General features: G+C 35.7%; 1 protein-coding gene across 2 annotated transcripts in view; it reads left to right on the forward strand.

The window, feature by feature from the left end:
- SUCO (SUN domain containing ossification factor) overlaps nucleotides 1-16,081 on the forward strand; it is a 90,535-nt gene extending 74,454 nt beyond the window's left edge. For both annotated transcript variants that reach the window (XM_040636222.1, XM_040636221.1), the window contains 2 exons: nucleotides 12,958-13,013; nucleotides 14,052-16,081. In XM_040636222.1, coding sequence (XP_040492156.1) covers nucleotides 12,958-13,013; nucleotides 14,052-14,495 — 500 coding nt within the window. In that variant the 3' untranslated portion in view covers nucleotides 14,496-16,081. The remainder of the gene's footprint in view (nucleotides 1-12,957; nucleotides 13,014-14,051) is intronic.
- The last annotated feature ends 262 nt before the right edge of the window (nucleotides 16,082-16,343 follow it).

A 16,343-nucleotide genomic window follows, 5' to 3' on the forward strand; every position in this document is an offset into this window, starting at 1 on the left:
CAGTATTAAAGTAACCAAGTTAATTGTATATTTCAATTAGGATTGCTTTCTTAATTATTAGCTTCTCAATTTCTTTAGGATTTAGTTAACAGCAGCATGTTTCAGTTCATTAAATCATTCGAGCAATCACTGCTGAGCATCTCTGGTTTACTGTTATCACAAAGCTTCACAAAGTTAACCCATTACATGTGTGCTTATGTAGGACTAGTAAATCTCTTCTTTCTTCCTGCTTTTTTCTTTCTTTTCTTCTCTTGGCTGATTTTCTTTTATAGCAGAATTTTTAATTGTTATGTGTAAGAAAATGTAATTGTGGTATGTAAAGCTTGATGAATTTTCATAAACCAAATGAACACACCTGTGTGACCAACACCCAGGCTGAGGTAGAGAACATTATGCAGCATCACTGCAACTTTCTTGTGCTCTTTTAATCACTGTCCATCCCCTCCCGGGATAGCCACTGTTTCGACCTCTGGCTCTTGACATAGTGATGTTGAGCATCTTTTCTTCTGCTTTGGGGACATTTGTAAATCGTGTTTGGAGAAATGTTCTTTGCCCAATTTAAAATTTTTTTATTTAATATTCATTGTTGTTGTTAATTTCTCCAATGTCATGAAGTTTCCCCTATGTTTTCTTGTAGAAATTTTATAGTTTTACATCTTACATTTAGGTCTTTAATCCATTTCGAGTTAACTTTTGTATATTGTGTAAGGTAGGGTTCAGCTTCATTCTTTTGCATGTTGATATCAAGTTTTCCCAGGGCTATTTGTTGAAGAAACTGTTTTTCCTCATTGACTGGTCTTATTACTTTTGTTGAAGATTATTTGACTGTATGTATGAGAGTTTATTTCTGGGTCCTTTATTCCATTGGTCTACTTACCAGCCTTTATGCTAGTACCACGCTGTTTTGTTTTGTTTTGTTTATATTTATTTATTTGAGAGAGAGAGAAAACGGTGGGGCAGGGGAGAGGGAGAGGGAGAGAGAAGCTTAAGCAAACTCTGCTCAGTGCGGAGCAACTCTGAGATCACGACCTGAGCTGAAACCAAGAATTGGACACTTAACTAACTGTGCCACCCAGGCACTCCAGTACCACACTGTTTTATCTTGTTTTGTTTTTAAGCTGAATTAATTTATTAGAGAGATAGTGGCAGGAAGGGACAAAGGGATAGGGAGAGAGAGTCTTAAGCAGACTCCATGCTGAGCGTAGAGCCCGACACCAGGATTGATGTGTTTAACCGACTATGCCACCCAAGCATCCCAGGACTGCGCTGTTTTGATGTCTATAGCTTTGTGACATGTTCTGAAATCAGTGTGAGTCCTCAAACTTTATTATTCTTTTTAAAAATGGTTTGACCTATTTGAGGTCCCTTGAGAATCGATATAAATTTTAGGATATGTTTTTCTATTTCAACAAAATATATTGTTGGGATTTTGATAAGGATTGTGCTGGATCTGTATATCATTTTGGTAGTATGGACATCTTAACAATAAGTGTTCCAGTCATGAACATGAGATGTGTTCCCATTTGTGTCTTCTTTTTTTATTTGTTCGTATACAACTTTCTTAGGCTTATCCCTAAGTATTTTATTATTTTTGATACTATTGTAAGTGGAATTGTTTTCTTAATTTTCATTTTGGATTGTTCATTGTTGAAAGTACAGAAGTGCAGCTGGTTTTTCGTGCTTTGATTTTGTATCCTGCAACTTTGCTGAATCCATTAACAGTTTTTGTGTGCAATTCTCAGGGTTTTCTACATATAAGATCCATGTCATCTCTGAACAGAGATAATTTTACTCCTTTTGTCCAGCGGTGGTGGGGGGGTTGGGCAGAGGGAGAGGGAGAGAGAGAGAGAATCCCAAGCAGGCTCTACACCTAACACAGAACCCAGCACAGGGCTCAGTCCCACAACCCTGAGATCATCACCTGAGCCGAAATCAGCAGTATGACGCTTAACTGACTGAGCCACCCAGGCGCCCCCCTTTTGTCCAGTTTGGATGCCTTTTATTTCCTTTTCTTGCCTAATTGCTCTGGCTAGGACTTCCACTACTAAGTTGAGCAGAAGTGATGAGAGCTGACATCCTTGCCTTGCTCCTGATCTTAGAGGAAAAGGTTTCAGTCTTTCATCATTATTATGTTAGCTAGCTTTTTCATAAATGGCCTTTAATATAATGTTGAAGTTTCCTTCTGTTCCTAATTTATTGAGTATTTTTATCATGAAAAGGTGTTGATCTTGTCATATGCTTTTTTTACATCAGTTGGGATGATCATGTGGTTTTTGTCCTTCATTCTTTTAACGTATATTACGTCGATTGATGTTCATATGCTGACTCATCCTTGTTATTCTAGAAATAAATCTCAGTTGGTCATTGTGCAATATCCTGTTAATGTGCTATCAAATTTGCTTTGCTCATATTTCGTTGAAGATTTTTTTATCAGTATTCATTAGGGATATTGGTCTGTAGTTTTTCTGTAGTGCCTTTGCCTGGCTTTGGTATCAGGATAATTCTGGCTATATAGAATGAGCTTGGAGGTGTTCCCTCTCCAAATTTTTGGAAGAGTTTCAGGAATTGGTGTTAATTCTTCCTTTAAATGTTTGGTAGAATTCTTTGATGGAGTTGTCTAGTTTGGGGCTTTTCTTTGTTGAGAGGTTTTGATTATTGGTTCAGTCTCCTTACTTGTTATTGGTATGTTGATATTTTCTCTTTCTTCGTGATTCATTCTTGATGTGTGTTGTTAGGAGTTTATCCATTTCTTCTAGGTTTCCAATTTTTTGGAGTACAGTTTTTCATAGTAGTCTCTTACAGTCATTTTTCTGTGGCCTGGTTGTAATGCTCCATGTCTTATTTTTATATAAAGCTAGGACTTTGTACAAAGTTGATATGAATTAATACAAAATTGACAAATTACATAATCTCTTGCCTGCTAAGTATTTGAGGTAATAGTGGGGCTTAGATAATCCATGTTGTAACTATATTAATTCATTATAAGTTTTCTTCTCTTAGTGTCCTCCTCTCTTTTCATCAGGTTTATACTTTGATTTGCAACTCTCACTTTTGTTGACAAACCAGGTGGACCAAAATTGTTTTTATTTTTGCAACACATTTTTACTGTGAAATATAAGGGAAACAAAAACACAAATGCATAAAACTAAAATGTACAACTTGGAAAGTAATTATAAAGTGAATGCCTGTGTAACTAACATTGAGATCAAGGAGAATAAGATCAGCACTCTTGGTATTGCTTCTCCCAGAGGTAGCTATCTTGGCTTTTGAAATAATCATATTCTTGATTTTCTTAATAGTTTTACCATCGTTGTTTGGATTCCTCACAGTATAATATAAGTTTTGCCTGATTTTGAGTTTTTGATAAATAGAATCATACCACATGTAAACTTTTTTGTCTTCTTCAACATTCTGTTGGGAGATTCATATACATGATTGCATCCCATCTCAATATTGTATACTATTTCAGTAGCTAATTCACAGTGTGTTTATCCATTCTGTTGCTTAGAATTTGAGGCTGTGTAATGCTGTTGTAAACATTCGTTTGTGTACTGGAACATAGTTGTATGAATTTCTCTAGGAGTATTACCTAGATGTAAAACTGCTGGGTTGGTAGTATGCTTGCAGATGCAAGTCATCAGATAACGGCAGGCTTTTCCAAAGTGGTCATAAAACAGTTTGTGCTCCCACCAGTGCTGTGAGAATTTCTATTATTCTGCATTCTTGCCAACAAACACTTAGGATTCTCAGGTTTTAAAGTGTTCATTAACCTCAGTAAAGTTGTAATTTTCATTTATCTAACCAGATAAATGAAACCAATAATCAGCTTACTAATGAAGTTGAACATCTTTACTTACGCCTTTTAGTCATTTGACTTTCCTGGGCAATTTTAAGGTTTTTGCCTGTTCTTCTGTTGGGTTGTTTATCTCTTTTGTACTGGTTTATAATTATTTTTAAGGTTTCGATCCTAGTCATTAATCATGTTGCAGATATATTATTTCGCTCTGAAACTTGTGTTTTATATAGAGTTTTTTAAATAAGAGAAGCTCCTCTTAATGTTAGAGTAATCAAACATATAAATTTTCTCCCATATGGTTAGTGCTTTTTATCTCCTGTTTAAACAGAATTTTTTTGCTCCAAGTTTATGGATAATATTCTCTTATATTTTCTTTTAAATGTTTACTTCAGTTTTTATTTTTAGGTCTTTAATCTACCTGGAATTTATTTATTTATTTTTTTTGTTTGGTTGTTAGGTAGGAATTCCAATGTAAAATTTTATATGAATTTTCAGTTGTTTCAGGTTTCTTGGCCATTATTGGCTTTTCATGTTTCCATATAAATTTAGAATCATCTTTTAAATGTTTCATCAAAAACAAAATTTGAGATCACATTGACTGCATATCAATTTGGGAAGGATATAGCATATCTCTGTTTACTCCAAAAAGGTCAAACTTTTGGGAGCTTTATTCCTAGAATATTTTTTGATGGCTGTTGTAAATGGTATCTCGGGCATGTGTGCGTGTGTGCACGCGCGTGTGTGTTTATTGATGGTATATAGAAATACAGTAGATTTTGGTACTGTTGAGGTTAGCTGTGTGCTTATTGATTGCTCGTTGGATCTATCCATTTCTGATAGAGGGGCATTATAAGCCTCCAGCCATAATAATGGATTCATGTGTTCCTTCCTTTTTGCAGTACTATCAATTTTTGCCTCAGATATTTTGACTTAGTTGTGAGGCACATACACCCTAAGGATTGTTATATCTTCTTGAAGTATTGACCTCTTATCATTATGAAATGCTCCTCTTTATCCCCGATAATTTCTTTGTTCTGAAATCTGCTCTGTCTGAAATTAATATACCTAATCCTGTTTTCTTTTGATTTGTGTTAGCATGGTATATCTTTCTTTATCCCTGTACTTTTAATCTATATTTAAAGTGGGTTTCTTGCAAAAATAATCCCATTTACAACTGCACCAAAAATAATAAAATACCTAGGGATAAACCTAACCAAGAAGGTGAAAGACCTGTACTCTAAAAACTAAAAAACACCGATGAAAGAAATCGAAGGTGGCAAACAAATGGAGAGATAGTCCATGCTGATGCATTAGAAGAACCAATATTGTTAAAATGTCCATACTACCCAAAGCAATCTATAGATTTAATGCAATCCCGATCAAAATACCAACATGTTTCACAAAACTGGAACAAATAATACTAAAATTTGTACAGAACCACAAAGATCCCAAATAGCCAAAGCAATCTTGGAAAAGAACAAAGCTGAAGGTATCACAATCCCAGATTTCAAGATATACTACAAAGCCATAGTAATCAAAACAATGTGGTACTGGCACAAAAATAGACAGATTGGTGGAACAGAGTAGAGAGCCGAGAAATAAAGCCATGCCTGTATGGTCATTTAATATATGACAGAGGAGGCAGGAATATACAGTGGGGAAGACACAGTCTCTTCAAGAAGTGGTGCTGGGAAAACCAGACAACTACCTACAAAAGAATGAAACTGGACTACTTTCTTACACCATACACACACAAAAAAAAAAAACCCTGAAAATGGATTAAAGATCTAAATGTGAGATCTGGAACCATAAAACTCCTAGAAAAAAATAGGTAGTAATTTCTTTGACATTGACCATAGAAACATTTTTCTAGATATATTTTCTAGATATATCTCCTTAGGCAAAGGAAACAAAAGCAAAATTAAACTATTGGGACTATGCCAAAATAAAAAGCTTTTGTACAGCGATGGAAACCATAACAAAATGACAAGGCAACCTACTGAATGTGAGAAGATATTTGCAAATGATCTATCTGATAAGGAGTTAATATCCAAAATATATAGAGAACTTACAAAACTCAACACCAAAAAAACCCAAATAATCCAATTAAAAGTGGGCAGAGACCCTGAATAGACATTTTTCCAGAGAAGACATACAGATAGCCAACAGACACATGAAAAGATGCTTAACATCACTAATCATCAAGGAAATGCAAATCAAAACCATAATGAGATAACCACCTCACACCTGTCAGAATGGCTAAAATCAAAAACCCAAGAAACAACAAGTGTTAGGATATGGAGAAAAAAGAACCTCATGCATGTTGGTGGGAATGCAAACTGGTGTAGCCATTGGGGAAAACAGTAGGGAGGTTCCTCAAAAAAATTAAAAATAGAATTACTATATGATCCAGTAATTCCATTACTGGCTGTTTACCCAAAGAAAACGAAAACATTAATTCAAAAAGATACATGCACCTCTGTGTTTATTGCAGCATTATTTACAATTGTCAAGATATGGAAACAAACTCAAATGTCCATCCATAGATGAATGGAGTAAGATGTGTGTGTGTGTGTATACAAAGTCTTAAGAAAGAATGAGGTCTGGTCATTTGCAACAACATGAATGGACCTGGAGAGTATAATGCTAAGTGAAATAAATCAGACAGAGGAAGACCAAAGAGACAGACTTTTAAATACACAGAACTAACTGATGGCTGCCTCTAGAGGGGAGATGGGTGGGGGATGAGTGAGTGAAATAGGCAAAGGGGATTAAGAGTACACTTACCTTGATGAGCACTGAGTAATGTATAGAGCTGTTGAATCATTATACTATACACCTGAAACTAATATAACACTATATAATTTTTTTAAAAAATTAAAGCAGGTTTCTTGTAAACAAACAACACCTGGTTGAGTCATGTGTTTTGATCCACTTGTAAAATCTTTGTCTTTAAATTGGTATATTTAGACCATTGAGGTTTAAGGTGATTGTTGATATAGTTGGATTAATATTTACTGTTTGTTATTGTTTATGTATTTGTTGCCCTTGCTCTTTGTTCCAATTTTGTCTTTTGTACTTTTTTCTGCCTTTTGTACTTTTAATTCAGCATGTGTATAATTCCATATTTTCTCCTTTCATAGCATATGTTGTTCTTTTACTTTTTCTAGTGGTTGCCCTAGACTTTGCAATATACATATACAACTAGTCCAAATCCACTTTCAGGTAACACTGTACCACTTCATGGGTAGTACAGCTATTTTGTAATAACAAAATATTTCTAATTTTTTCTATCCATCCCTTATCATTGCTGTCATTCACTTTACTTCTGCATAAGCGTGCGTGTGTAGGGGTGTGTGTGTGTGTGTGTGTGTTCCTTTCTTTATGTAGATCTCTGTTTCTGACCTGTATTGTTTTCCAATTTTCCGAATAACTACTTTTAACATTTCTTGCAAGGCAGGTTTCCTGGCAAAATTTCCCTCAATTTTTTGCTTGTCTGAGAAGGATAATTTTGTAGGATACAGAATTCTAGATTAGTGTGTTTTTTCTCTTAATACTTTAAATAATTTACTCCACTATCTTGTTTGCATGATTTCTGAGAAGTCAGATGTAACTTGTCTTTGCTTTTCTTTAGGTAAGCTGTGTTTTTCTTCTTTTTCAAGAGTTTCTCTGTATCTTTGATTTTTTTTTTTTTTGAAGTTTGTATATGATATGCCTAGCTGTAGTATTTTGGGCATTTATCCTGCTTTGTGTTCTCTGAGCTTCCTAGATCTATGGTTTGGTGTCTGACATTAATTTGGGGAAATTCTCATTGATTATTACTGCAAATATTTCTTTTGCTCCTTTCTCTCGTTCTTTCCTTCTGGTATTCTCATTACTCATAAGTTATACATTTTGCAGTTGACCTGCACTGTTTGGATATTCTGTTCTGCAGTTTTTTCTTTTTTCTCTTGCTTTTTAATTTCAGAAGTTCTGTTGTCCTGTCATAAAGCTCAGTGATTCTTTGATTAGCTGTGTCTAGTCTACCAGTGAACCCATCAAAGACATTCTTCATTTTTGTTACTGTGTTTGCTCTAGCGTTTCTTTTTTATCCTTCATTAAGAACTTTTCTGCCTATGTTATCCATCTGTTCTTGCATGTTGTCTACTTTTTTACATTAAAGCCCTTAGCATATTAATCATAATTTTAAAAAAATTCTGGTCTGACAATTCCACCATTCTTGTCATCTAACTCTGGTTCTTATACTTGTTTAGTCTCTTCGAACTGTGTTCTTTGCTTTTTTAAAAAAATGCCTTGTAATTTTTTGTTGAAAGGTGGGACATGATGTACTTGGTTAAAGGAACTGCAGTAAACAAACCTTTCATAATGTAGTGGTGAGGTGTGGTGGTAGAGGAAGTGTTCTGGACTCTTGTAATTAGGTCTCAGTCTTTTGGTAGGCCTTTGTCCCTGGACTGTAAACTTCACCCATGCTGCTCAGGTTTCCCCTTTCCCTTAGGTTAGTCTCCGATAGAACACCAGCAGGTGCAGCTCTACTAAAATAGTTCTTCTGAAGTCAGGCCTTGTTAAGAAGAACAGAATACTTTGGAATATTTCAAAATGGTGAGAACCTGGTAGAGCTCCTGGAGGTAAAACTCATAAAAGCGTGGATGCTCCCCTCGGACTGGCTGTCCTCCTTGGACTTTTTAACTTACAGATTTATCCACACTGAGCATCCAGCAATTTATCAATTAATGGTTCAGGTTTTCCTACACGGGCACTGGTTCCCACAGAGGTTTCTGCCCAGGTAATTTGTGATTCTCTGTATCTGCCTGTCTTTTGAGTTTGGGAACAGTAGTTTGCCTTGTGACCTCACTATGAAGGATCTAAAAGAAGAGTTGATTCTTCAGTTTTTTAGCTTTTTACTTGTTGTTAGGACAGAGTGGCAGCTTCTATGAATACAGGCACACTTTTTGAGAGTAAAGACAATTGTGTTTCTTCCTTTCCGATCCTTATAGATTTTATTTCCTTTGTTTCCCTAACTGCAGTGGCTACGTTTTAGCAGTGTTGAATAGAAGTACCTGATAGGCACCTTTGTCTTGTTCCCATTCTTAAAGGGAAAACTTTTAGTGTTAAGTATTATATTTGTCGTAGATGTTCTGTAGATACCCATTATCTAAGGAAGTTCCTCTCAGTTTACTAATAATTCCTCTCCGCCATGAATGTTTTATTTTACCAAATACTTTTTTTAGCTTCTTTTAAGATGATCATTTCTAATCTGTTGTTAAAATGAATTATACTAATCGATTTTCTAGAGTCTTAATAAATACAAGTTGGTCATGATATATTTTTATATGTGTATGTTTTGTGTGCATATTGTTGTTTTCACATAATTCTGTTTGATACTCTAGGAATTCTGCTACCTATTGTTCATGAATAAGGTTACCATGTAGTTTTTTTATTTCTCACACTGTTGGGTTTTGGTGTGTAAGGTTTATAAAATCAGATGGGCAGTGCGCTCTTATTTTCAGTTCTCAGGAAGAGTTTAAGATTATAATTATTTCTTTTTTGAATTATTAGTCACATAGGTCCAGAGTTGTCTTTGTAAGAGGAGTTTTGGTTATAGGAACCTGATTTTTTTGTCACTTTAAATTAAAAATTTCCATGAGTTTTTCCATTCCATCCAAATGTTAAAATTTATTGGCATAAAGGTATTCACATATCTTTTACCTGTTACCTCTTTATATTTTTTTCTCCCTTTCCTAAAGAGATTTTTTGTTGGAGCTAGGAAGAGCTTCTTCTCTTTTTCTGTCATTAGAAGTTGTGTGTTTTTGACATGTTCTCGTACTTTAGAATTTATAAATACTTTTCGAAGTCTGAAGTTAATCAATACTTTTTCCTTTTCTTGGATAAGTACCAAGATCTTTTATCCCCAACTTGACTTATATGTTACTGTTTGGTGTATTTAAATTCTATTTTTTTGCCTAGTTGTAATTCAACAAGGTATATTATTACTATTTTTTTACACTAATGTTCATTTACATTTATCCACATATATACCAATTTCTCAATTCTTCAGGTCTGCTTTCTGAGACTTTCCATTTGCCATTACTTCCCTTCATGCTGAAACATTATCTTTTTTTCTTTATTCCTGTTTAAATTTGTTGGGCTCTTTGAAGCTCTCAGTTGGTATCTTTTATCAATATTGGAAAATTCTTAACCATTATTTTTTCCCCAAAAACATTCTCTCTACCTCGTTGTTACCATCGTTCTCACTTTATCCCCCTAAACTCTTCTTATTTCCATTCTTTTTGCCTTTCTGTGCTATATTTAGGGATTTCCTCTGAACTCTTTTCCAGACCATACATTCTTCAGCTATTTGTAGTCTGCTGTTAAATTCTTCCATTGAGTTTTTTTTTTTTTAAAGATTTTATTTATTTATTTATTCGACAGAGATAGAGACAGCCAGCGAGAGAGGGAACACAAGCAGGGGGAGTGGGAGAGGAAGAAGCAGGCTCATAGCGGAAGAGCCTGATGTGGGGCTCGATCCCGTAACGCCGGGATCACGCCCTGAGCCGAAGGCAGACGCTTAACCGCTGTGCCACCCAGGCGCCCCTCTTCCATTGAGTTTTTAATGTTGGTTATTATATTTTCTATTTCTAGGAGTTGTTTTTAGTATTTTTTCAAACATCTAGGTCCCTTTTTTTTTTTTTATGTTTCCTGCAGATATTTTCAAGCTTGTTTTTTATTTAAACATAGTAAGTATAACTGTCTTTGTAATCTTATGTTTGATAATTTTAATATCTTAAGTCTTTGTGAATCTGTTCATTATGTCTGCAGGCTCTTGCTCAAGATGCCTTGTGTCTTTCTGTGCTTGGTTACCATTGTGTGTTGGTCTTTCCCTTTGAAAAATTATTTGTAGGGATAATTAGAGAGCTAGAAGGTAGGTCCTTATTCCAGAAAAAAATTGTGTTTGCTTTATATTCAGGAATATTTCATGTTAGTGGCATGAGGTTAGTTGGACCACCAGATGATGGGAATTTGGACTGTAAGTCTCTGCATTGCATGGGTTAATTCTTTCTCTGAGGATAGTTCTTTAGAGTCCTAGCTTACAGTGGGGAGAGTGAGGGTGTCTTTGGGTGGGTCTGGGGATTTTATTTCTGACTCATTCTCTTGATACCATCAGAGCTAAAGTTCACATACTCGTGCATTGGCAAATGCTGTGAGGACAAAAATGACTTGTGTTCCACTTCACTGTCTGGCTTCCTACTTTTACTTCAGATATGGTCTAGAGATTACCTACTTAATCTTGGCTGCTCTTCAGTGCTTTTAGTGATTTTTAAAAATTCAATTAATTAGCATATAGTGTATTATTAATTTCAAAGGTAGAGTTCAGAGGTAGAGGTGGTTCACTAGTCTTATCTAATACCCATTGCTTATCACAGCACGTGTCCTCCTTAATGTCCATCACCCAATTACCCCATCCCCCCATCCCTACCCCTCCAGCAACCCTCAGTTTGTTTCCTATGATTAAGAGTCTCTTATGGTTTGTTTTACTCTCTGGTTTCTTCTTGTTTTATCTTCCCCTCCCTTCCCCTATGCTCCTCTGTTTTGTTTCTTAAATTCCATATATGAGTGAGATCATATAATAATTGTCTTTCTCTAATTGACTTATTTCGCTTAGCATAATACCCTCTAGTTCCATCCACATTGTTGCAAATGGCAAGATTTCATTTTTGATGGCTGAGTAGTATTTCATAATGTGTGTGTGTGTGTGTGTGTGTGTGTGTGTGTGTGTGTATACACCACATCTTCTTTATCCATTCATCTGTTGATGGACATCTGGGCTCTTTCCATAGTTTGGCTATTGTGGACATTGCTGCTATGAACATTGGGGTATGGTTGCCCCTTTGGATCACTGCATTTGTATTGTTGAGGTAAATACCTTGTAGTGCACTTGCTGCGTTGTAGGGTAGCTCTATTTTTAACTTTTTGAGGGACCTGCATACTGTTTTTCCAGAGTGGCTGCACCAGCTTGCATTCCCACCAACAGTGTAAGAGGGTTCCCCTTTCTCCACATCCTTGCCAACATGTGTTGTTTCGTAACTGGTTAAATCCATATTTAGTTGCTTTCAGTATGGAGGGTGATCTGAATAACAGTTAACCATTCCTAGAATGTCTTTTTTTTTTTTTTTAAATCAATCTGAGTGAGATTAGTAACCTGTTAGAAATGGCTATTTAGAGGAATGTTTAGATATTTTTATATATTTGATGACTTTCTCAACAGATTTCTAGGACATAATGTAAACAAAGTATAATTGGTTGAATCATGTTATTAGTAAACTATTTGCAGTATATGAAGTTTCATAGTGAATTTTGTAGCTTATAAACTTCTGGCTGTGTCAGACCACATATTGTTTACTTTTAATGGATTCAGTAGGACTGAAATCTCATTTATCTTGTCAGTCAAAATGTCAAGACATTTATCTTGTCAGTGTGGGAGTGGTATACAGCTGTCTTTAATGTGCTAAAAGTAATGAAATCTTAGAAACCTAAAGGGAATATTTCTGATTTACTCACCTTGCCAGAAGTGTTTATTCATTATTACTTTGTCATTTATATTGCATGTTCAAGCTGTTTTTAGGTTTTGGCGTTCATAGTTTCGGTCCCAGTAAAATACAATTAGAAAAGACTTCTTAAATCTCTTTTTTATGTGTATGTTCCTTTAACTGGCATTTGTACCTGGTCACAACTGCTTGTTGCACATAATTAACCCACATTCGTGACACAGTGTAGCTTAGTCTTTTAGGGAAATACTGAAGTGATTTACAGGTTTGTTATTAGCTTACCTGGTGGTGGTATCCTTCTCATCAGGTAAGAGGGTAGGGCTGGGCCCAGAGAAGGAGCCTTACTGTGTTAGCTGATGGCTAGCTGTCAGTTAAAAACTTACGGAAATTATTTGAAGGAGACCAATAAAGCCCAAAATAAGAATGTTATAGTCTCCCACCTTGTCGCTTTTCACTAATTTAAAATGCGTAAATATATGCTTAATCTGGTATAATTATAAATTCATTGGATCTGTTAGGTAAATAATCACTAAGGGACAATGCATAATATTTTAATAGTGTTTATCATAGCATAATCTTCACATTTCACATCTACTTTATATTTTCTCTTACTTATAGTAGACCCAAGTGATTTGTACATCGTAGAACCCCTCAAGTTCTCTCCAGAAAAAAAGGTAATATTTTGATTCTATTTAAGTGTATTGGTGTGTTATGTGATAGAAGATGAGGAACTAGGTGGAAGGTTTGATAGGATCTTTAAGTGCTCCTTAAACGTACTGTTTATTTCCAGTCGTAGTAATGATATAAATAAATGTTACAGAGGTCAAGAAACTGTGACCCACAGGCTGTATCTGGCCTGTAGCCTGTTTTGTATGAGCCTGGAGCCATCTTTAAAGGGTTGTAAAATCAAAAAGAATATGCAAGAGAGACAGTATGTGACCTGCAAACCCTAAAACATTTATTGCCCAGCCCTTTACAGAAAAGATTTGCTGACCCCTGGCTAGTAGTCCTTATTTATTGAGTATCAGCGCGTGTGTGTGCTATTCCTGTATTCCTCACAGCAGCCTGGAGGTGGTAGTATCCCCAAGTTGATATGAAAAAACTGAAACTCAGAGGGTTTATGTCATCTTTGAATGATCCATTAAATCAGTGGTAAAACTCAAAATATACTTAGGCTTTTTGGTTACAAAGCCTGCGCCTTTTCCATTTTGCCTCTAAGTAAGTTGTACTCATTTTGACTAGAGATAATGATCTCTAGGTGAAAGAACTTGGACTTTTAGAGCCAAATAGCCCAGGATTCAATCCCAGCCTGGCCACTTACTGTGTTGTAACTTGGGCGGAGAACCAGACCTCTGGACCTTGGTTTTCTCATTTAGTAACCAGAGATAAAATACTCACGTCTCAGTAAGTAAAGTACACATGAAAGCAACTAGTATTATACCTGGTGCTTAGTAAGTACTCAGATGTTATCACCCCCTAAATCTATTTTCAGAGATGGCAGCTAAGTAAAGAGTTTGATTGCGTAGCATTTACAGAATGAGAAGGTAATGGTAATATCTATACAGAACATAGCAGTGTGTTATGCTGTTCATAATACTGTTTTACTTTTCGCCGGGAGTTGGCACTTTCCTCCAATAGCTCAGCTCTCTAGCTGTTTTGATGAGGTAACGGTTGGAGGTCTCATCACTACCTTGTTTTAAAATTTGTTATAGAAGAAACGCTGCAAGTACAAAACTGAAAAAATTGAAACCATAAAGCCAGCAGATCCATTGCACCCTGTAGCCAATGGAGACCTAAAAGGAAAGAAGCCCTTTATGAACCAGAGAGATTTTTCTAATATGGGAGAAGTTTATCACTCTTCCTACAAGGGACCTCCGTCTGAAGGAAGCTCAGAAACATCGTCACAGTCAGAAGAGTCTTACTTTTGTGGCATTTCAGCTTGCACAAGTCTGTGCAATGGACAGTCCCAAAAGACAAAAACTGAGAAGAGGGCTTTAAAACGAAGGCGATCTAAAGTCCAAGACCAAGGAAAATTGATAAAAACTCTAATACAGACTAAGTCAGGATCATTGCCGAGCCTGCATGACATAATCAAAGGAAACAAAGAGATCACCGTGGGAACATTTGGTGTCACAGCGGTCTCGGGACATATCTAAAATGAATAGAACTTTTCATACTGGAGACTTTTTGTTGTTCTTTGAAGAACAGTCTGTGGTATTTGAAGGGTTTGGGGGAGGGAGAAAATATTAATGGGAAAAGTATTCAGAAATTATGGTTTCTGCCTTTTTAAAAAAGTAGGTGGGATTGTGTCAATCTTGGTTAATGAGCTGCAGTTTTACAAGGCTGATCACTTCCTACAAGGACAATGGTAGACATTTTATAAAGATGTTTTTTCACAGATTAATTACTGGGACAAATGTAATTCGGAAGCCCAGTTCCTTTGGGTGGGATAGGAATGGGAGCCTAAACCTCTTCCTTTAGCCTTGTTCCTATTTCTTGCACCTTCCCATATTTATGTGCCTTTTGTCTATTTATAATGCCACTGGAAGAGGAGGGAGAACTTTTTCTGTCATTTGATTTCTTTTATAACTTTGTTAGTTTTTTGAAGCTGCAAACACTACAAGGCTTTAAGGTGATCTGCACCTGAAGTTCGGTAATGAGGTTCCGACAGTGTAAAGATCCTGCAGACTTGCCAAATAGACCTCTGTGTAGCAAACTCACTTGAAACAAAAACTGGCTGGAATTTTTGTCTGTTCTTTTAGGTAAATGGCGATACTGATATTTTCATTTAACTTATTCACACTCGTTTTTCTCTAGTTACTAACTCAAAGAGAAAAAAGCCTACAAGATTTTTTCTTGCAAATGACTGGTATTTGCAAATACATTTTTTATAAATTCACCTTTTAAACACATTTAATCATTGTAAGGGTTTTCGTTAGCTACATTTTAAACATTCACAATAAGCACTAATCCTCCAGACTTTCAGGTAATTGTTTCCTGTTACCACAAATAGAATATTTGAAGGTTTGTCAAATGAGTCCAGGTCTCATATGATAAAACCGCTGCCTATGTACATATGCATGGAACCAGCTAGTGAGTTTGTCAAGCCTTGTCTAATTGGTCAAGTCTAAAGGGATCATTATTCCTTGATGTTTGCTTTGTCCTGGCTACAAATGTGCAGAGGTATACATGTGATGTCAATGTGTCTGTCCTTATTTTGTCTTCTGTTTTCTTTAAAAATAATTGGCAGCGACTATTTGAATAAAATGATTTCTTAGTGTGTGTTTGTACAGTAATGCGTGAAAGTGGGAAGTTTCTTTTTGAAAGGGAGAGAATTGACCATTTTGTGTTGTAAGATTTAAGTTATAACTTATTGAGCACTTTTAGTAATAACTGTTTTTTAAACTTTTCTAATACCTTTCTGGGGGTATTGTTTGTAATGTGACCTATTTAAAGCCTTTTTTGTTTGTTTAAGTTGCTGCTTTTAGGTTAACAGTATGTTTTAGATGATTTAAATTTTTTTCCAGTCTGTACAATTAGCCATTCAGAGCAAGAGGGCCTGATTGTATAGAAACTCATTGAAAAGAGGTCCAGATGAGAGCAGAGGGCGAGCGGGAAGTTACCCGATCTGCGTGCAGCACCCGGTGTTGTGGAAAGATGACTTTCAGTATGTAACTACGGAGCTGTAGTGCCATTAGAAACTGTGAATTTCCAAATAAATCTGAACACTTGTCTTTATTAATTACTGGCTCTTCTGTTCTTTGAGGGAGAACTTACAAATCTATTACTCGGAACCTAGAGTGAAGTTTTTGTCACTTTAAAAACTAAATACGGCAACATCTCATTACATAATTGATCACATTTCGGCCAACTCTAAACTGACTGAACTTACACATAAACATTTTGTCCCTATACAGTCATAATTTCACCATTTCAAACACTAAAATGAGAGTTTTTGATCTTTACTTAGTAGAAAACATGCATGTGTTTTCCTCTTATCAGGT

This window comes from Ursus maritimus, unplaced genomic scaffold (assembly GCF_017311325.1).
Source record: "Ursus maritimus isolate PB19 unplaced genomic scaffold, ASM1731132v1 scaffold_2, whole genome shotgun sequence".
Classification (NCBI taxonomy): Eukaryota; Metazoa; Chordata; class Mammalia; order Carnivora; family Ursidae; genus Ursus; species Ursus maritimus.